General features: G+C 42.9%; 1 protein-coding gene across 1 annotated transcript in view; it reads right to left on the bottom strand.

The window, feature by feature from the left end:
* LOC117458293 (pecanex-like protein 3) overlaps window positions 1-20,994 on the bottom strand; it is a 29,455-nt gene extending 8,461 nt beyond the window's left edge. The window contains exons 1-28 of the mRNA XM_034098672.1: window positions 20,775-20,994; window positions 19,231-19,714; window positions 18,095-18,303; window positions 17,897-18,002; window positions 17,606-17,645; window positions 17,366-17,461; window positions 15,360-17,108; window positions 14,575-14,704; window positions 14,164-14,333; window positions 13,996-14,053; window positions 13,064-13,229; window positions 12,768-12,925; window positions 12,437-12,590; window positions 11,290-11,322; window positions 11,005-11,176; window positions 10,562-10,672; window positions 10,343-10,434; window positions 10,114-10,223; window positions 8,229-8,334; window positions 7,999-8,091; window positions 7,729-7,879; window positions 7,184-7,328; window positions 6,690-6,867; window positions 1,645-1,753; window positions 950-1,079; window positions 816-874; window positions 512-727; window positions 1-156 (exon numbers count right to left, since the gene is read on the bottom strand). The exon at window positions 1-156 is cut by the window's left edge and continues 98 nt beyond it. Coding sequence (XP_033954563.1) covers window positions 1-156; window positions 512-727; window positions 816-874; window positions 950-1,079; window positions 1,645-1,753; window positions 6,690-6,867; window positions 7,184-7,328; window positions 7,729-7,879; window positions 7,999-8,091; window positions 8,229-8,334; window positions 10,114-10,223; window positions 10,343-10,434; window positions 10,562-10,672; window positions 11,005-11,176; window positions 11,290-11,322; window positions 12,437-12,590; window positions 12,768-12,925; window positions 13,064-13,229; window positions 13,996-14,053; window positions 14,164-14,333; window positions 14,575-14,704; window positions 15,360-17,108; window positions 17,366-17,461; window positions 17,606-17,645; window positions 17,897-18,002; window positions 18,095-18,303; window positions 19,231-19,383 — 5,050 coding nt within the window. The 5' untranslated portion in view covers window positions 19,384-19,714; window positions 20,775-20,994. The remainder of the gene's footprint in view (window positions 157-511; window positions 728-815; window positions 875-949; window positions 1,080-1,644; window positions 1,754-6,689; window positions 6,868-7,183; window positions 7,329-7,728; window positions 7,880-7,998; window positions 8,092-8,228; window positions 8,335-10,113; window positions 10,224-10,342; window positions 10,435-10,561; window positions 10,673-11,004; window positions 11,177-11,289; window positions 11,323-12,436; window positions 12,591-12,767; window positions 12,926-13,063; window positions 13,230-13,995; window positions 14,054-14,163; window positions 14,334-14,574; window positions 14,705-15,359; window positions 17,109-17,365; window positions 17,462-17,605; window positions 17,646-17,896; window positions 18,003-18,094; window positions 18,304-19,230; window positions 19,715-20,774) is intronic.
* Window positions 20,995-21,354: the final 360 nt, after the last annotated feature.

The following is a 21,354-nucleotide window of genomic DNA, read 5'->3' as shown; positions in this document are numbered from 1 at the left end:
TGGTGGCGGCGACCTCCCAGGCGAGCCAGCGCTGTCCAAAGGCGGCATTGAAGGACAACATGTGGGGAAGGTGACCGGGTTCACAGCAGCAGCAGCCCTCGTCCTCCTCCACACCCTCTGTGATGGCCTCCACCTCCCTCTGCTGACAGTACGTACCTGGACAGGGGAGAACAGGTCAAGGTTAAAGGTTCAAAAGTGTTGTCATATGCACAAAGCTACGGTCGAGAAATGGCAATGAAAATCTTCTGACCTGAGCTCCTCCAACAATGCAACATATATAATAAAATACAAAAATACAAAATAAAAGTAGTGCAAAGAGTCTATATACATGTAAATAGAATATGATATGTACAATAGAGTGCCACAGTGAATAACTAAATGCTATTCTGGGGTAACACTTGAGAGATGACCAAGTAGGGACACGTTAAAACAGCAGGTAAACATCTCAAACGGTTCCATTTAACAAGCTTCAAAATATGGGCAACCCCCCCCATCATCCCCTGATGCTGACCTCTGAACTCGAGCCCTCTCAGTTGGAAGGTGATCAGGCCGTTTCCGATCTCAATGATGTGCACCAGAGCGTTGAGGTAGTCTGAGGCGAGGATGAAGCAGTCGCCTGTGGTGTAGTTCCCCCAGCGGCCGAGCAGCAGGTCTCCACACAGGCTGTGCTGCAGGGAGCGCGTCAGGTGCTCGTAGAAAATAGAGTTCAGATTGTTGTCATCAGCACCTGAAAGACCATCAAGGCAGCACGAATAAACACGAGCCAAACTAAGAGAATTAGACGGGAGAATATATATTTTTTTGTTATAGCATACCTGGGTTGCGATCTAACTGAGTGGCAAGTCTGGTGTTGGAATGATCCACGCGCTTGGTGCTGCAAACATGACACATTGATATTATAACTGAACAATAACGCTTGTATATTAATTAATATTAATTTTGTACATACTTGTAGTCTCTCTCCCAGAATTTGACAGGTCTGGTGTACGAGGTGACGAACACGGCACTGCCCAGGACAGGATTCAGAGGAGTGGAAAAGATGGCAGAAAAGATGGCCTGAACAAAAAGCACAGCAGAGTCTGAAGCAACGTGAGTTAAGGAAATCAGGTGGTGTAATACAGTGAACATTACATAAACCAGGGTTCATACACTTTTTCACCAATTAATTTAAATGACTTCTCCATGACCTTTACCTAATTTTCCATGACCAAAAACATTACTCTTTCTCAGCGGTACCACTGAAAATGGTTTGTTTTAACATGGAACGGGAAAATAAGGTTTGAAACATGTTGTGCCTCTAAAACCAATCAAATAGGCTTACTAGCTTCTACACGCTAAAGCAACTCAAATCTCTCACCAGCAAAACACCTCGTCACTTAAATGCCATTTTACGTTTCATTGCTATACGATACAGTATTTATTATCATTAGAGTATTACTATTTCGACGATTAGATAAAATATAAATTATGTTTGAAACAACTTTAGTTACATTACCATGACTTTTCCAAAACTTTGGGATAAATATTGTTTCCCATAACTTTTCCAGGGCCTGGAATTAGCATTTTGAATTTCCATGGCTTTTCCAGGTTTGTAATGACCGTAAGAACCCTGCTTATCATTGACGTAAAGTGAGAAAAGGATACGGGGAACGGCGAAGGGTTGTGCGAAGGCGTGGAAGGCTGAGCCCCAGGTGATCTGCCAGGGCGCGATGTAGGTCAACACGAAGCGCAGCTTGTACAGCAGGTCCCACATCTGACAATTACAAAGACAAAGACTTTAGAAACAACATCCACAAATGTATTCACAGCGCTACACAGACATCACGTAATCTTTAACTTTGACAAGATGCCCAATATGAAAAATAACTGCTTCGAGAGTAGAACATTTTTCCCTTTAAAACTGTGGGTTTTCTCCGGAAGTTTTTCCTTGTACGATGTGAGGGTCTAGGGACAGAGGGTGTCGTTTTGTCATACTGATATTCTGTACAAACTGTGAAGTCCACTGAGACAAATGTAACATATGTGATATTGGGCTATATAAATAAACATTGATTGATTGATTGAATACATATAACAGAATGTGCTATGAAATTCTTAAGAAAAAAACAGCGTAATATACCATCTGACAAAGGCCTGCGCTATAATGCTTCACCTAACTGGCTATTCTTTATAATATACTCAGATCAATAGGAGACAGAGATGTTAACTTATATATTAAGGGTTTTTATTATTATTTACAGCAGGGGTGGGGAACCTTTTTCCTCTCAAGGGCCATTTACATTTTTTCAACATCCTCCGAGGGCCGTACTAATTATTGACCTCTGCTTAAAAAAATACTAAAATCACAGCCCATTCATTTGGCCTTTCATGCTGTGCAAAGAAAAAGCAACCTCTTAATCCAGATATCTTTCCATGACTCGCACGTGCACGGTTGTGGCATGACCGCCAAAACAGAAAGATAGACACACAAGATGTGTGCAAATGTATTTAGTTTCCTATCCATGTGGACATCATTAAAGTGGGGGGGGGGGGACCTAACATCCTCTAGGGAAGATTTATTTTTAAATGTTGAAGTTAAAAGCATCAATCTGGTGCACTTTGAGAGCAACATTAGGAGATCTATGGATACATCTCTCAACACCAGTGGCGAACCGTCAGGTCCTTCAAGGTATTCAGAGAATACCCTGGAACACTCAGATAAAACAAACAAAAAATAGATTTAATTATATAAATAAAATGTAGTAAAATGAATAAATGAGAATGGTATCTGTGTTGTTGATCTGTAATATTACAGTGTTACGTTGATTTGTTTGTCCTTCTCGGACCATGCACTACGCATTTCAGTGGTTTTGTGATAGAAAAGAAAGCAACCAATCAGATCTTGTTCTGGGTCTCTGGGTAGAATATCCTTCAACCAAGGTATTCTACATCCTTGATCGAATGCCCTGGCCGTTGCACTGAATGAGAGCGTACGTTTGGACTGACAGTTTGATCAACCAATCAGATATTGATTTGTAGCCAATGGACGTATTCCTTCAGAGTTTCCCTCGGTTCCAGGGTGCTCTAGAAGGCCCGCTAGTTAACTGGCTCGAGACAGAGGACCTAGATAAATGCGACGAAGCAATTCATGCCGTTTTATTGTTTTTAACGTTGAAATGACAAGTGCAACAGGTGAAGATGAAGTTGTTGCAGAATTGTTGTGAGTACCCTTTTCAAGACGACAATTCACTGAAAAGACGGACATTATAATGCCGCGGAGCGGGGTGTGTGTGTGTCTACAGAAGGTCCAGTTGTGATAGACACGGTTCGCCACTGCTCAACACCCATATGAAACAGAACTGTATGCAGATTTCTTTTTCTTTCTGGATAATTTTACAAATCACTCTCCTTTCAAACTGTATTCTTGTTATTTTCAACAACTTTTTTGTTACCGTCATATAGTATTTTATACCTGTTTTTCATTTATTCTCTTATTTTTGTATAACTATAATGACTATATCAAGGTGTGCCTTTACCTCACTGAGCTGAGGTTATTTGAGCCTCTCAGGAGAGAGCTCTCTTCCACCTGGTTGTAGAAAAAGCTCTTTAAATTCGTTAGCATAGCTAGCTAACCAGATGCTAATAACAACAGATCGCCACTGTGCTTACAACTAAAGACACAGTAAGTCAATGTAATGTCCCATGAAGTGATGTATACATGGTGTGTGTGTGTGTGTGTGTGTGTGTGTGTGTGTGTGTGTGTGTGTGTGTGTGTGTGTGTGTGTGTGTGTGTGTGTGTGAAGCTGTTCTGGTAGCAGCTCTGCACCCCCCCGCCCAAAAGGAAAACTCTTTGGTTCTCACACCTAAAGCTGATCAAGTCTATCATCTTCTTCATGATTCCAAGTTAGATTTTCTCTGCCTATCAGAAACATGGCTTCATACCAACTCTCCATCCGCTGCATTGCATGTGCCAGGCTATCAAAGCTTTAGACCAGATCAATCTTACGGAAGAGGGGGTGGGGTCATGATTTATGTCAAAGACCATCTCAACTGTCATCAAATATGCTGGCCTTTTAACCATGACTTGGAATGTCTTGGATTAAAAATAATGCTGCCCCCTGAAATGTCATTTGTGCTCACTGTTGTTTATCGCCCACCATCTTCAAATAATGACTTCTACACCACATTCAAAAAACTTCTTAAGGTATGTGATTTCAAAACAGAAGTAATACTGCTTGGTGACCTGAATTGTAACTGGTTAGACAAGACAAGTAGGAAAGCCCTTAAGCAAATTACAGATAGTTTAGACTTAACACAAATGACAGAAGGACCAACCAGAATAACCTCATCCTCACAGACACAAATAGACTTAATATTAAGTAATAAACCTGAGAGAGTGGATAAAACATTTAATTTCATCACTGGACTATCTGACCACAACTTAATATTAATATCCAGAAAACTCACAAAGAAACAGTTCCACCACTCTTACAAAGCTCAGGAACAACTAAGAATACCAAAAAATGAATTTGCAAACTTTGAGCAAGCTGTGCAACACACTGACTGGGAAAGCATGCTAACTGGGAGCAGTGTAGAAACAGACAGCCAAATGTTTGCAACCAAGCTACATAATTTAGTGCAGATGTCAACTCTGTAGATGAGATTGCACAGAACTCCCCTTTGAGAGCAGAACATATTATCAAAGTTGACGAAAGTAAGATGTCCTTTTGCATTCAACCCATATCGGAATTAAAAACCAAAGCAATTATTAATTCTCTTAAAACTTCGACAGCTAAGGACACATACGCTATGGATTCTACAATGCTTAAATCACTGCAAGATTACTTAGTCTGCCCTCTTACCCAAATCATCAATTAATCTGTATTACATGGGACATTCCCAAGTGCATGGAAGACTGCAATTGTAACCCCCATTTTCAAGTCAGATGACCCTCTGAACATCAACAACTACCGCCCAATTAGCATCTTACCTGTAGTATCCAAGGTGGCTGAGAAGTGGGTGTCAGAACAGCTTGTCTCCTTCTTAAACAACAGTCCATTTCAACTTCATCCCATGCAGTTTGGCTTCAGGGCAAATTATTCAACGGAAATAGCCAACTGCTTTTTTATAGAAAAGGTCAAAGCAATGGTTGACAAAGGAGGTGTTGTTGGTGCAGTATTTCTGGATTTACACAAAGCCTTTGATACAGTCAACCATAAGGTCCTTCTGTCCAAACTGTCGGCTTTTAACTGCTCTCCATTAACACTCAGTTGGATTGAATCATACCTTACTGGTAGGCGTCAGCATGTTATCGTCAATAATCGACTCTCTCCAGCTCTAGACTTAAGCACCGGAGTACCACAAGGTTCAATACTTGGTCCACTTATTTTCTCCCTATATATTAATGACCTGCCATCTGTCTGTCCTGATGTGGAAACACAGCTATATGCCGATGACACTGTGATATGTGCATGCCAACACAAAGCAAAAGGCTGCTGAGAAACTGACCTCAGCTTTAGTGCTGATCACTAGCTGGCTACACCGCTCCTGTCTTCAGCTTAATGTAAACAAAACAGTTGGAATGTTTTTCACAAAAATAAAATGCAACATTGTGTCAAATATAAGCATCTCAGGTGAAAATATTAACATTATGCCTCAGGTTAAGTACCTTGGAATCATTATTGACTCTAATTTAACATTCAAAACACAAGTCAAAAAAGTTACCCAAAGAGTCAAGTTTAGCCTAGCAAATTTTAAATACATAAGAAACACAATGACATTGAATTCTGCCAAATTATACATGAATGCCATGATCATGTCACATCTTACATACTGTCTCACAAGCTGGGGTCAAACTAACAGCTCCACACTGAAGCCACTAGCAACCCTGTACAAACAAACCCTCAAAGTACTGGACCAGAAACCTAACCGCTCCCATCACTGTACCATCCTCAACAAGCATAACATCCTGAGTTGGGAAGATTTAATAAAGTATAGGAACATCGTTCTGGTTTACAAAATCCTGCACAATACAGCCCCTCCACCTCTTAGCTCATTGGTTACTCAACGTAACAACACCAGACGGACCACTAGAAGCTCCACACGTGGCGACCTATCAGTCCCATTCAGGAAGAGTACTTTTGGTCAGTCGTCATTCTCGGTCACAGCAATACAAAACTGGAACTCTCTACCCACTCAAATCAAAGACATACATACATATACCACCTTCACAGCTCACTTAAAAACATGGTTCACTGAGAACTACACCTGCACACACTAGTCCGTGTTAAGTATGGCGTGAGTGTTACATGTTGTGATCATGGATGTTGCCCCTCGTTTCTGTGATGTGATTGTGATGTGCTATATGTGACATGTACTGTATATAGTAACGTGTGTTGTTTACTGTTCTCTTTTATCCCCTTTCCTCCTTTTTATTTTATATATTTTCTTATAACTAATGCTGTTGATATATTGTAATTTTAAGGGTGTCCATTACCATCTGGCCGGGGACAACAGCTGGAAATTAGCCATGTCGGCTAAAGCTGCTCCATTTACTGTTTTTGTGACAGTTCATCGATGGGGACTGTCCACGACACTATAAATAAATAAATTAACTAAACTAAACTCCACGAATTACACAAGTCACCCAAATCAGCGTTAAAAAAGCGGGAGACGTCGAAAAGCGACTAATTTTCATGCATGATCCTGACCTTGCTGAAGAGAATGGACATGAAGTAGTAGTCGATTAGGAAGGTCTCTGAGAAGTGTGGATAGTCGAATCGGAAGAACAGTGTGGTGAAGCACAGCGTGACGTACTGCTGCGACGGGGCGCAGAACGACGAGCGCATCAGCTTCATGCCGGCAACTGAGATGAAGAGAGCTCGACTGCTGGGGGGATGAGAGAGGGAGAGAGGGGAAATCAGAACACGTATGCTACAGTTTAACTGAAAAATGGAACCACCATTACATAGACTGACATCTATACAACACAGACTGGTGTACAAGGTGAAGATGGGAAGGAAAAAGGAAACAAGAGAGAATGTATTTTAGTTTTATCTTGTGCTTTCGAGCACAACCTGCAGGAAGTGATACACCCGTGTGCTGGTACAGTGTCAGAGAACAGCACATATCCCCTCGGAGCAGAGATGGAAAGGTATGATGAATGGTGTGAACAAGTTTGCAGACAGAATGTGGAAAGGCTTACTAGATGTCCAGCTCTTTGTGGTTCTGGCCCACAGCTCGAGCTTCTGTCGTCAGGGAGTTAAGCACCACAGCTGGGTAGATGACATATTTCTCCACACACTGAAGCCAGGCATACAGCTTCTCAAACCACATCAACTGGGCAGCATCTGGGACGGAGAAAAACACCAAATATTACACACCAAAAAACACATTACCTCCTTCACCTAATGCTGTGCGTCTATTGCATCTCTTACAATTATAATTCAGCTACTTAGTATTATTGATATTACTGATCAGCAGTTTATCAGCGCTATTCGGAATATTCAGCTGTTTTTATAGTTTCAAGATAATGACTCTGCAATCTATGAAGCTCCCCTACAGACAATTGAGGTTAAGTGTTTTTTTTTAAATATAGAAATCTTGCTGTTTTTCATTTACTCCATGCAGCTTTTTCCTGTGGGGATACTTTGAGTTCCGACTGATCATATAGTAGGGTTTCTTCTTACACTTTTAAGATAGTTCCCTCTGCTTCTTTCTGTGTGAATAAGAGAGCAATCAGACACTGACCTCGGACTTCAAACTGACTGTACTCTCTGGAGCGGAGCACAGGGTGAGCCAGGCAGAACCACGGCAGCTGCTTGCGGAGCTGAGGCAGGAGATAGTGAGTAATGAAGCCTACCACTCCTGCCAGGATGTACAGGACAACGCTAAGAGCCGGCTGCGGATCAAAATCAAAAGAGATGAATTAGCAGGAGAAGATCAAAGATGCGTTAACTTTTCTCACAAAAAGAAGAAATGTGTATTAAGTATAGGATCATGGATTCTGTTCAAACTCACTTGAAGAGCGATGAACACTGTGCTGGCACTGATGGCGAAGGTGATCACAGCCATGAGGAGACACATGACGAGGTCTGAATGAAGAATCTCTTTCTACAAAGAGACAGTGAGAAGGCACAGGTCTGTAAGAACAGACAGTGAAACTATCCAACTGCAGTGTGTGTGTGTGTGTGTGTGTGTGTGTGTGTGTGTGTGTGTGTGTATGCAGGCGAGTGAGCGCTGATCTTTACCACAGAGTTACGCAGCTTCTCAGGAAGAGGGTCCTTGATCTCCACAGGGGGCTCTTCTGGGGTTCGGTTCTCCAGCTCTGGGAATAATTTAGACCGGACCAGTGACCTGATATAAGAGGAAAAAACATACAAAAAGCAACTGTGAGAAAAGCTGAGGTGTAGGATCAAAGTGAAAGCAGGCACACTTCTGTGTGGAGGACGCTCTATGGAAATCATTCGCATTGACCCGAAGACACATTTTGAGTTGTAGACACTGCTGGAAAGAGGAGATTCCTAGCTTTCTCATAATATCAGGATTATTGTTGTACTCCAAATATTAAGCAAAATATGTCACATTATATAATGACTATCACCGAGTCATCATTTTGAGAAAAAGGCCTTCAAAGTTTCCTCTTCTCTGGAATTCATTTAATTTCAAACCTTTATTTAACCAGATTGGTCCCATTGAGATCATAGATCTCTTTTTCAAGGGAGACCTGCAGCATATAGGTTCCACATGAAACATAAAACAATAAAGGACATTATACATTATAATCCATCGACCTGATTGGTTATTAGCAAATGATCAAAATACTACAGAGGGAAGATATTTTCGTTTGGATTACTGGTCTGGGGGAAGCTCGCGAGTGTGTGTGTGTGTATACGTGTTTGTGTATCTTTGCGTTTGTGTGTATTGTGTTTGTTTCCCGGGGAAAACCCCCACGAGAAACACCGGATGTTGTTCTGCCTGCTGTGATGTCAAGTTACTCCGTTCTCCGCTTGTAATTATGCCGAAGCTTCAAAGTTGTATTTATCATCTGAATTTGCCGAAACAAGTTTACTATTCTGAAAGCCAAGACTTTGTTTAATTGAAATCAGATGAAAACAAACTGTCCCGGACCCTGCCGTGTTATCTATGATTACTATACTCGTACATTCATAATGTCAGCGGGAGGGAGGGGGGCGGCGCTGCGGAACAGCAGAGTGGCGAGTGAGAACCGTCATCTTCTCTTAACAAGCTTCAAAAATGTATTTATCGTGTGATTTTGGAAATAAAAGTTTCATATTCTGAAAGCCAAGACTTTGTTTATTTAAAATTAAACAAAACACCCGAACAACAATTTTTTTTTACGCAAATCCACGTTTATTTTGAAATGAGCCGTTGCGACTTTCGACTGATTTCGATAGAGCGGGTCACATATTATATAGTACTTCTATATATGTTGGAAATTCCACAAAAAAATGAAATTCTCCCCGTTTAGAAAAGCCATGGGTTAAAATGTGTTAAAACAAAAACAGGTTTGATGTAAATATATGACTCTTAAAGGTAGGGTAGGTAAGAATGGAGAAACCAGCTCGAGTGCGCTAGAATTTGAAAATACACAACCGGAAAAAACCTGCCCCTTCCTTCAGACTTCCTCACAGAGCCCCTCCTCCAACACACACGAACGCGCACATGACCAATGAGGGCACGAGATAAGTTTGTGCACAGATGGAAGGCTGACAGGCAGGTAGGCCATCCAGTTATTTTAGCCGGTCCGGCTCAGATGATTGGTCGTGCTTTTTAAAGTACTACGGCTTCCACAGATGACTTTTTATTATGGATTTTTTGTCAAAGCATTTAATATATTCATTGCTATCGGGATGTTAAGAGCATTCCATGGAATATAACAAAAAGTGTTTCTGTAGTGAATTATCTACCCTACCTTTAATATAACTTTTTAGCAATGTGTGTCAAAAACGTATATACTGAATTTCATTTTTGGGTTAGTAGAATCTTTAGAAGTGCGTATTGACTTTCTAATTTACTCCGCTACAGGTACTTTGAAACGTTTAATCATGGATGTATAACTTACATTTGTATAATAGCTTAGGACATGGACAATGTGAAACACAAAGTACTGACCAGAGGAGGGTGGGGTCGCTGCTTTGGCGGCTGAGGTGGTAAGATAGGGCCAGGAGGAGGCCACAAAACACAGAGAACAGTACTGGCACATGGGCGTCCCCCCAGGGTGCCTGATGAAAACAAGTAAACAATATTAAAAAGAGAATTGTTTTCATCAATTCCCTCTAAGATCAAAGTCTCTCTCTCTCAAAAAAAAAGACTTCCACTTGAGTGTCTCTGTTCCACTTACATTGATAGCACCGAGGCAAAATCCATAGAGCAGAGCAGCCCCCAGCAGGCTGCGCATGAGGCTGAACAGAGAGGAGAGGGGGCTGGTAGTGGCTGAGGAGAGACAAAGAGAAGATCAGGTTAATCCCCGACACAACATATGTGCCGTTTCTAAACTGACAGTCTTAGGATTTCAGTTATACGTCTCGTCATCTTCCTGTCTGTCTGTTCATGTTCTTACCAGTTCCACCAAAAATGTGCATGTCAATCTGCTCCAGCAGACACATCACAAACGTGTTGACCTGAGGCAGCAACCCAAACAGGAAAATGACCGGGAAACACAAGGCAAACACTGTAGGAAGAAGAAAGGAACACATTAAAAAAGATAAGGAGAAAAAGGTTAAGGTGCTGAAGCGAACTGTAAAGGTTTCTATAAAGCGGTGTCAATGGGTGATGGGCAATGCATTTGTTCCTGTGGGTATTGTCCCCAGTACATGACCGTTACATGTATGATATGTGTGTAATGTGTATTTGTAAAGCGCTTTGAGCATCTGGAAAAGCGCTATAATAAATGTATTATCATCCATGCATCAATGGCTAATCTCCATTAGTGCCACTCCAAACATCAAATATAGACATGTTCAAGGTGTTAGTCTTACGAAGTATTCATGTTTGAAAACTAACCAATGAGCATGTCCCTGATGCAGAGCAGGAAGTGTGCAGAGAAGAAGGTGACTCCGTAGAGAGAGAAGGGTTGCAGGTTGCCAAAGCGCCCCGATTGGTCAAAGATCCAGATCAGCACGCAGCACAGGCAGAAGTAGACCGGCCGACTGTACACGATGATCCAGTTATGGCCCTGTCAAACATCAGATAACAAGGTGAGTCACAAACTCGCTGCAACAGGAAGATGACATTTCTTGATTAGTTTTTCCTTTTTGTACATTCTAGCAGATCAAAAGCAATACTCACATGCATGGGAGAAGCTGCATCTGGTTGTACGCTCTGGAACAACGAGGCAGAGAGATTAAGCTTTACAGATTTCAGATGTTGCATTACAGAAAACAACCGAAGCAAAAACAAAATGGGTTTATTGTATGGCGTACAGCAGGGCTATTCAAATCTGGCCCGGGGTGATATTTTCTGGCCCTTTGAGTATAATGTTAAAAAGTAATCAAATTGTATTTTTTGTTACATTGAGAGATAGAGGGGGAGACAATGCCTGAAAACTTTGGCGGGCTCGGGTTTCGAACCCACCTACTGTAGAGACAAACTGTCATTTATTGCATCTCTGCGTGAATGATTAGATCATTTCACCTAAATTAAATCAAATTAAATGTTGATGGTTAAATTAGCTTCACATGTAGGCCTACTGAGTTCTGAACATGCCATTTAGATCTATAAAGTGATAAATGTTGTTTGATTTAATTAAACACAATATATGCACTCCACGATGCTGTTGTAGTATTTACTGTGTCTGAAGCTCTTAATATGATTGCTCATATTTCAAGCCATCTTTTTCCCGCCCCCTTGCTTTGGATCATTTTCATCAACCGGTCCCATTCCAAACTAACTGAATAGCCCTGGTGTACAGTATTAAAACAAAATGTGGCTTAATTACTGTATGGAAAAGATCAAATGATTTTATTGTTGAAAGATGGGTCGACATGGAATTGCTCAAACCTATTGGCGCAATCGTTTACATGTTGTGGCTACTATAAATAATCTTATGAATGAAGTAACACCCCATTTGTTTGTCAATTATCTTTGCAGTCATATAGTTGGACTACATGACACGTCACTTGTTAGACGCTTTTATCCAAAGCGACTCACACTACATGACACGTCACTTGTTAGACGCTTTTATCCAAAGCGACTCACATACTCAATACTGTGGGCAATCCGCACGGGAGCAATTTGGGGTGACGACAAACCTATTGTCACGGTCACAGGACGCAAACCCAATTTAAAAAAGGGTCCGTGTTTTATTTAGGGTCTTTGTAGAGTTGTTTGTAGATCAACATTGTAATCAGTAGTAAAGAAACCCAGGGGACAAAAGAAGCATCCGGAAAAGTAATTGGATGCGAAATTGGATTGAGAAATGCCAGAAGTAATGTACCTTCAGTAAAGAGTACTGGCAGCTGGCGATGACCAGGCAGAACTGGAAGACCCAGATGTCCCTGAAAAAGCCCTGGAACAGCAGTAGGAACCCTAAGAAGGCCACCAGACTGGCCAGCACCACGGCAAACACGTTCTCTGCCACACGCCGGTTCCTGGGAAGAGAAGGCAAAGAAATCAATAAGCTTTGACAACGCTATTTCACAGCTATCTAGATTTAGAAAATATCACAGTATTAGATAAAGCAAGTTAACAACTCGACATGAAACACTTCATTGAATAATATAAGCTTAAGAAATGTCATCTCTCCTCCACTCCAACAGTTTGCGTACCTGTCCAACAACGCCAGGAGAGCCAATCGGTCGTATCGAACCCTCAGCCACTTTCTGGGCAGCACCCAGAAGCGATAGTACTGTTTGGGTTTGGCTTTCTCCTCAATCATTAGAGTGTTTTCCTGGGACTCTTGTAGGGACTCATGATCCAGGTCAAACTAGTGATGAGGTGAGACATTAGTGAACAACAAGGAACATCTGTGATAGTTTGCTCTGATGTAGAGAGTCCCGACTTATCCACATGACCATTTCTCCATTGAACAATCTGCTGCATGAAACATTTAAAGACTGCTAACCTCAGGCATTTCCAGAGGCACCCTGCGCACCTGCATGCCCTGTAACACCACAGGTCTGGGCTGGAGCATGGACAGGGCTGGAGCCCCTTCCTGGACCTCAGTGGAGGTGAAGCTTGACGACTGGGACTGTCTCTCCCTCTCTCTCTCCCTCTCTCTCTCCCTCTCCCTGCAATATTAAGGCATTCATTATGGCTTTTATTCACAATTAGTTTGAAAGCAAATGGAGTGCCACAGTGACGCGTCCTAAAACCCGGAAGTAAGTTAGCATTTTACCACTTCCGGTTCCTTCGCCAAAAAGCAGTGCAATTTCTCCATCGGTTTAGGGAAATAGCTGGAAATAAGGTATGTGGTTGAGACACATTGAAGAGACGGATCACGTTTTGTTCTACGACATTAAATCCATCAGCAGTGCTGGTGATTTCTGAAGAGTTGACGTGTCTGAAAAACGATGGTTGTTACCAAGTGGCTGAATAAGACTACAGAAGTTGTGGAGGACGTTGTACGTCATTACGCCGAACACGTAAACACTGCCGCTAAGTTTGTTTGCCCTGTTCTGCTTGAAAGCAAGTCCTCCTGCAAAGTGTTCAAACAAACACTTCAACTTGTACCATTTAGAATCTGTATGTTTGAATATGGATCTCAAGTTGGCGTGACGTTGAAGCAGCGACCCTGCTGTAGTTCCTTTATAGCATAACATTAGCATTTTGCTTCTGGCGACTAGATTTATGATTAGAAAATGATAAAAGTAGGATAGACATGTGGATATTATCCGGCTGAACAAAACGTGATCCGTCTCTTAAATGTGTCTCAACCACAGACCTTATTTCAAATTGCATTATGTTTCTGTCGGAGGAACCGGAAGGAGTTTACTTCCGGGTTTTAGGACGCGTCACTGTGGCACTCGATAGAAGGCAAAACTAGTAATAACTTACTGGACTGGGTCCTCATAACCACCTCCAGCTGGTCCAAATGTGTAGGACCTCTTCACTCCTGTTACAAAAAAAGACAGAAAGCTGTACTTTTCCAAAGACACATTTACAGACGATACATTTGTCCAGATTTGAGAGAGTTCCCAATCTTCTCATTTCCCTATGACTCACCACCTTCGTCGTAGAAATAGTGCACGGCCCCCTCTGTTGTGTCGTCGAAGGTGGAGGCCTCGTGGATGCCGCTGCGGGGCAGTAGGAGCGAGGAGGCGAACTGTAAGGCTGAGGGAAGAGTGCGGGTCCGCGAATGAGAGGAGGTCCGAGCCCGCTGGAGGTCCTGAAGGCTACAGGAACAAAAGCATGGGTTGAATATTAGTGTTCAACATTAAATTGAATATTTAATAAGTCTTGCCAAGTAGTTTAAATTAATATTTTAAAACCAAAACTTGCTGAGGATATTAATTTGTTGACAAATTCTACGATTACTAATGATTACATCCATCAGCTTTAATCGTGTAGACAGATTTGAATAGTGCAATGTGTAGGTAAGGCATCAGCGATAACCCTCACTTGTCCTTGACTCACCTGGGAGGGGATCCCATGGTGGAGGGGGGCGGTGTAGGGTTGCTCCCAGCATTGTGTCTCCTGCGGATGGCCTGGGTCCTCTTCACACTGCTGACTGAGTCGTGTTTACCCCCATCCTCCGGACCCATGGCTGGAGGAGGGTTATCGGTTACATCAATGCAAAGGTTTACGTGAGTTTCAACGCACAGTTCACAAGATCATTAACACTGGAATCTACAATTGTAACATTTGTATTTTAAAAGTAGTGGTGTAAAACCTTTTCTAAGTAAACATATACTTCTGCGCCATGTATAGTGGTTCAGTAACCGCTGTATAGTTAGATGATAGCTTGAAGCATTTCATTACAAGCACTCTTGTAAAGCTAGCAGTTCACTGGCTAGCAATAAATGCCTTAATACTAAAAATGGTTGAACATAGTTTTTATAATCTTGCAAAACAACGTGATTGGTTTGCCTTCTGTTTTTTTAGCCTTTTCTTATCTTATTTACTTGCCCTTAGCAAATATATTTTATCATATGTCAGAAAATAAATATTTGAAGGTTTATCAAGATCTGGCATCTGATGCAAATAAGAAAACTGCACCACAGGAAAACACTAGTGTTTTGTTGTGTCTCGTCTTGTTTCTGCTTATGGAGTATAAAGGGACGAGCATGTGTTGTGCCATACTGTGTTTCAGAATAACAATAAATGATCCTTTGACATGGAAACATCCCAGGATCCTACCTTCACGCTATAGAACACAAGCACACGGTGTGGACAGTGATCCTAAGGTCACAATAACTCACCTCCTCCCACAGCTCCCTCTTCTACCAGCTCTTCAGCCCTCCAGCCCATCTGGTTACCCGTCCACGAGCCTCCGAGAGAATCTAGCCGATGATGATGGTGGTGATGGTGATGATGATGAGTTCCAGGAAAGCCGTCGGTGTGGATGGCGTGGGCTTCCAGATCAGACTTGGAGATGGTGAGAGTGCGAGGTGCAGGGGTGGAGGGCATTGTAAGCAGAGTAGAAGGCAAAGCCACAGTGCTGTTCTGGCCTCCACCTGCCCCATCCATACTGAGCACCCTGGCATGAGTCTTAGCACTAGCAGTGCTAGAGGAGCGCTGAGCAGCACGAGAATGCGAGGGGCCAGCAGTTTCAGGCAAATCCCCGTCCCTCGGAGTGGGCAGTTGAGTAGCAGCGGGGGATGTAACGCCAGTGTTAGCGAGGTCCGGGGAGTAGCAGGAGGTAGAGGAACTTGAGTCGTCATCATCGTCGTCATCGTCATCATCGGAGCTGTACCGGCGCTGAGAGCCCAGGCTGGAACCAGCGCTCATGTCGCTGCCGTCGTCCTCGTCGCTGGAATCCTCAAACAAACTTTCGCTGTAAGCCTTGGCCCCCAGTCGGCTGCGCACCGGGATGTAATCTCTGTGTTGACTATGATTGTGGTGACGCCTGTAAGAGCCGCAGTCGAAACTACTACTTCCTGCTCCGGCTCGCCTGCGTGGAGCTTTCCTTCGGCCAGGCCTGTGCCCCACACTACTGCCGCTGGCCCGCAGCAGCTTCAAGTCTTTGGGGCGCACAACCTGCTGGGCTTGCAGAGCAGACTGGTCAGAGAGTAAAAAGGGGGTCGAGGATATGGGCAGAGCAGGCTCAGAACAAACCAGACCCAGGGCCAGCCCTGAGGCCACTGCATTGGCCTGCCGAGGAGGGGGAAGAGGAGGAACAGTGACATTTCTGTCTAAATCACAAACCTCTGAGTGGCCACTACTCGAAGGGGAAGAGTTCTGGAGAGGCCGGTGGTGTGCAATGTCACAGGGTACTGGGGACAAATCGTCTCCTTCAACAAGCGTCCTGTCTAGCCCCTGGCTGTGGGAGAATTCTTTGGAAGGCGAGCGCAGCAGCACACTATCAGACAGATTATCAGTATCACTGCCACCCTGTCCTCCGGGATCGTCTGAGGCTTTTGGGAATGTGGAGCCTATTGCTGGTGCTGAGGCATAAGCCTGTCCGCCTGCAGGCCGTGGCTGGCTGAATGAAGGACTTTCCAGCTGAGTGGAATCAGTCTTTTCACTGCGGTAACTGCTAACCGTGCTTAGCGTCTCTCGATCTGTGGTGGCTCCGCCCGCACTGAAACAGCTGTCTGTGGAGCCGGCAGCCAGAGCCACTCCACTGCGGCTGCCCGGGTGCTCGGTGCCAGGTGCAAACGCCACGGGGTCAAGGCCCAAACCCAGGAGATTTTCACTCAGCTCCTCACTTAAGCTGCTCTTTATGAGGGGGCTGAGGGGAGTATGCCCCAGGCTCTCCGATTCAGCAGAGGGCCCGAGGGGAGAATAAGCCCCCAACCCATTGTCCTCAGGACTCTGTAAAGACAGTTGTTCTGGTAACTTCTTCAGTTCCTGCAACTGTTCTCTCTCGCCTCCATCTTCTTGACTGGAGGGTGAAGGGGGGATAGACAAGCAGACTCCAGGTTCAAAGCCACCGGACACCCCCATGAGTCCGGGGAAATCTCCTCCAAGAGCGGCAGCAATGCAGGACTGAACCACACTGGGGGCCCCTGTACAGTAAAACAGATACAAATCAGATTCATATGCACTAACAAAGACCAACAACTGCTTTTTGTGTTGTTTTCCTATACACTTGCATGCACTGCCATTTATACTGCTGGACAGTAGAAGAAGCCATGCCTACAATGGGGTGTTTACAGAATGTGTATGCCGATAGCCTGATCTGCATGTGAGCGTGACTGGCTTCCATACAGCCTGATCTGCATGTGAGCGTGACTGGCTTCCATACAGGCATATTGTAACTTACTAATGGTGTCCTGAGACCTCTGGCGTAAGATCTCCCGGTGAGCTGACGTAACAATCATATTATTGCTTCCTTGCTCCCGCATCAACTCTTTGATATCTGATGTAACAGGAAAAAAGTCAATCCAAAATGGTGCACATTCATCACAGGTTAAACTCACTTAGATCTGGAGCTTAGGTTTACGTGTGTAAGCACATCATTCATTTAGATGCAGTATGAAAACATAAGACCACACATATTTACCCTTAGTGCCCCCTGTATCCTCCAGCTGGGGTAAAAACTCCTGAATTTTAAGGACAATTATAACGGGTTAGCGAACTCAAGTGAACTAATATTTACATATATCAATAAAGGACATGACAACAGTTCTGAATATATTTGCACAGCAGACCGGTAGGGGAAATGACTGAATTACTATTTGAGGCATAGTATATTTATGAAGTCAAGAAAAATAAGTACATTCCAATTAGTAGGATTGGACATAAATGAAGACTGTTCATATTGTTTGCTGTTATTAAATATTGTGATCCTCACCGACACCTGGTTCAATCCATACAGAGAGTGCTGGGAGCTACAGCGCACAGGGGGTGTCGAGTTGACCTTCCGAAACACAGTCATCTCCACACCAACATGACTATCCCTGTTACACATACAGACAATTGAAAGGACGTAGCGTGTCAAAGCATTGGGATTTAATAAGCGTTCGCGAAAATGAGTCGGAAAACCTCTTACCTGCGGTGATTCCCATCATGGGCACCTGAACCTTCATCTCCTTCTTCTGTCTTTGGCGCTTCTGCTGTGAGCGAGGCATGCTTTTTCTCGACGATCTCTCCAAGGTCGAACATAGTATGAAGCCTGAAGTTCACCACCTTAATGGCGGTGAAAAAGACTGCCAGTACCGCAGAGTACACGCCTGCCACCACCAAGCTAGGAGGAAGAGCCTGAGAGGGAGAGGCAAAGCAAAAATAAAAGTAACTGAGACATTCCTTTGACAGCAGCTGGCACACCGTAAAGTCCACATTTATAAAAGAAAATGTCTATTGCTCATTTCAAATAGGAAGTTGGACAGCTTGATTATAATAACATGACACTTCTTGAGAAGCTAGAAATGAGTCGTTTAAATATTTCAGACACTAGATTATTTACCAATACAATTGAATAGTATTTAACCCCGTTGTAAAAAACAGTCCTACTTGTAAATATGTGGCCTTTACTAATGGCCACTCCTAAGCAGCAACTATGCAACACAATATGTTAGGCCAATGTCAAACAACTCCACATTGCTTAAAACACGTCAACATAAGAGAACTAGGATGAAAATGTTTGCACTCAGTGTCAGTTGTGAATTTGCATAAGCTCTTGCATTCTTCCCTGGTAAACATTGCATGACCTTCCTCCTGCTGTTTTGCATACACATGCTTTGATAGCAACAACAGATGATGTGATGCATTCACTCTCATTGTAGCTTATACCAACTAGGTTAAACTGGGGGTGTGTTTGAATGTGACTGGTTGTGTCACCACATGTGTTGCCATAATGGACTCCAAGGCACTGCTGCCACCAAGACATCCGAATGAAACTGAATGTTAACACAGCTCATACGGATATCATAAAATCAATATCAAAACAGTAACAGCTTCCTTTAAATGTGACCTCATTTTGTAAATGCTGAGGTATCCGAACAGGTGTTTATCGTTGAATGTTTGTGTAGTCTCATGCCATTTGTATTGTTAGAGATCTAAATATGATATAAATAAGCTAACCATGTACTGCATACAAATGGTTGATATGGTTATGTGCTTGAATTGAGTTGTTCCTTCATTTATATGGATACACTTGCAAACAACCTGGTGTGAAAATGTGCTTACCATGTACAGAAGGAAGGGAAAGGCCAGGAGAAATATCCAAAGGTAGAGGTGGAAGCAGTTGGAGAATGTGCTCTGGTGCGGGTCCACATACCAGCCTCCAGTGAGGGAAGCCCACACACCCTGCCGCAATATCTGAAGCGCTTGGGAACCCATCTTCACCTTTAGGTTTCAACCAGAAGCTAAAATGCTTCCTCCGAGGCCGCGGTTAAAAAAAACTGTCCAACAGTTCGAGCCACAGTATCCTGTGTCTAAGATGGCACTTCCATTGGGAATGGCAGGTTAACAGAGACTGTTTCATCAAGGACAACAGTTCTGTGTCTTGGATATGTACACTTCAGTTGAGGTCAAGAGTCCTTGCATATTCTTGAGCCAGTATGTCTTCTCTCCCTGCACCAAAGCTGCCACCCTCTAGCCTTGCTGGGTAATCGGGTGAGGGACTTTTTGGCACATTGGAAACCCACTGAATGTATGAAAAAACATTCATCTGTAAGAAAGATCAAAACATTTTAAACATTGCATTCAGTGGACACAAATGATTGCTCATAAAAGTACACTGCGAGTCACAAAAAAGGTTTAGATGTATTCAGAAAAAATTAAAAACTGTCCACATGCACATAACAAATCTTGAGATAAACACTTTAAAGAGTGTTTCTAGTTGTTTTGTATACTTTGGAGTACGATACTTCATTAAATTCCAAATGATAATAACGAAACATTGTGGATTTCCTTTCATTTCCAACTGATCTTTAATTAGTCAAACTATCACCATATCAATGGGACTATATTTGAGTTTGATATAAAACGTTATATATATTTTTTTCATGTATAACTTCTACCATGGATCAACCACTAATAATCATTTGAGCTGCTACTACAATAGAGTTGTAGAATGTTTAAGTGTTAAAAACACAGATTAGAATGGCTTTAACTGACACACGCTAACGATACAATCAATCATTACAAACTTGTTTGTCAGTCAATGTCTTCTGTCCAAAACAAATCATCAGGGAAGCTATATAAAATAGTCGACATATCTATCAGATTTCAAAGAGGATGACAGAGCTTTAAACTCCCTTTTCTCATCTCCAGGCTAATGGTGTGGCAGCTAGATTAAGTTTTCTGATTGACATTAGCAAGCTAACAGGCAATTTAGCCTAGCCCACAAATATCTCTGTGTATTTATTCTCCGTCAAATTCTGTTCAACCAACAACGCTTTCAACCACCTCGGTGAATATAACAACTCGATTGGTAGCAGCAGCATACTACTGCAGACTGACTGACACACATTAAACATCTTTGGACTGCTTGACGCTAGTTACCGGCTAATGCTAGGCCGCATACATCAGCATTTCATCCTGGGTAATGTCCCTGTCGTTAGCAGGGGAAATGTAACGCCAACAACAAGTTAGCTTAACCGCTGGTCGCTAGGCGATTGTTAGTTGTCCAGCTTGGCTCATATCCTCCTTCCGCATCCAATCCTTGCAAAATCTCAGAGCTTTCCTTCTCAGGATGCTAGCGAGCCTGTCCAAAAACTGTAGCTTACTTTTTGCTTGCGTTGGCTAACTTGTCATTTTTTCATGAGGGCCCCCCATCCTCTTTGGTATTAAAGGTTGACAGACATGCAGCGGGGGCGGAGGTCCTCTCTCATGACGGACGACAGCTGTTTCTTGGTGTAAACGGAGCCTATGTTAAAATGTTTCAACAAGCTAGCTAACTGTATAGCTAGCGTTAGCTAACAACTAGTTGACACACACGCACGGACCTACGCATGCACGCACGTACGCACAAAGAGCGATCAAGTGAGGGAGAGAGAGATTCCCATGGCGCTGATTGGTCGTATACAGTGACGTCATGGGAAGGGTTTTTAAAAGAGACATTGACATGAATTGTAGTTTATGCCATGAGTGTATTTTATTGATGTTTAAAAAGTTGTATATTTATTTTGGCGTCGCCCAAGTGCTTTTATAACTGAGACCATTAATGAGACATGTTGTTTAAAGCACTTCATTCATACAGAGATGTATGGACAATGAGTAGGCCTACATGAACCGAGATTGTGGTTGTTGGAGCTTGAAAATGCTGTCCTTGGTTTACCAGACAATAAAGGGTCAGGATTAGAGGGG

The sequence above is a fragment of the Pseudochaenichthys georgianus genome, chromosome 14 (genome assembly GCF_902827115.2).
Source record: "Pseudochaenichthys georgianus chromosome 14, fPseGeo1.2, whole genome shotgun sequence".
Taxonomy (NCBI): Eukaryota; Metazoa; Chordata; class Actinopteri; order Perciformes; family Channichthyidae; genus Pseudochaenichthys; species Pseudochaenichthys georgianus.
The sequence above is the reverse complement of the archived record's forward strand: the minus strand, read 5'-3'. Positions and strand labels throughout refer to the sequence as shown.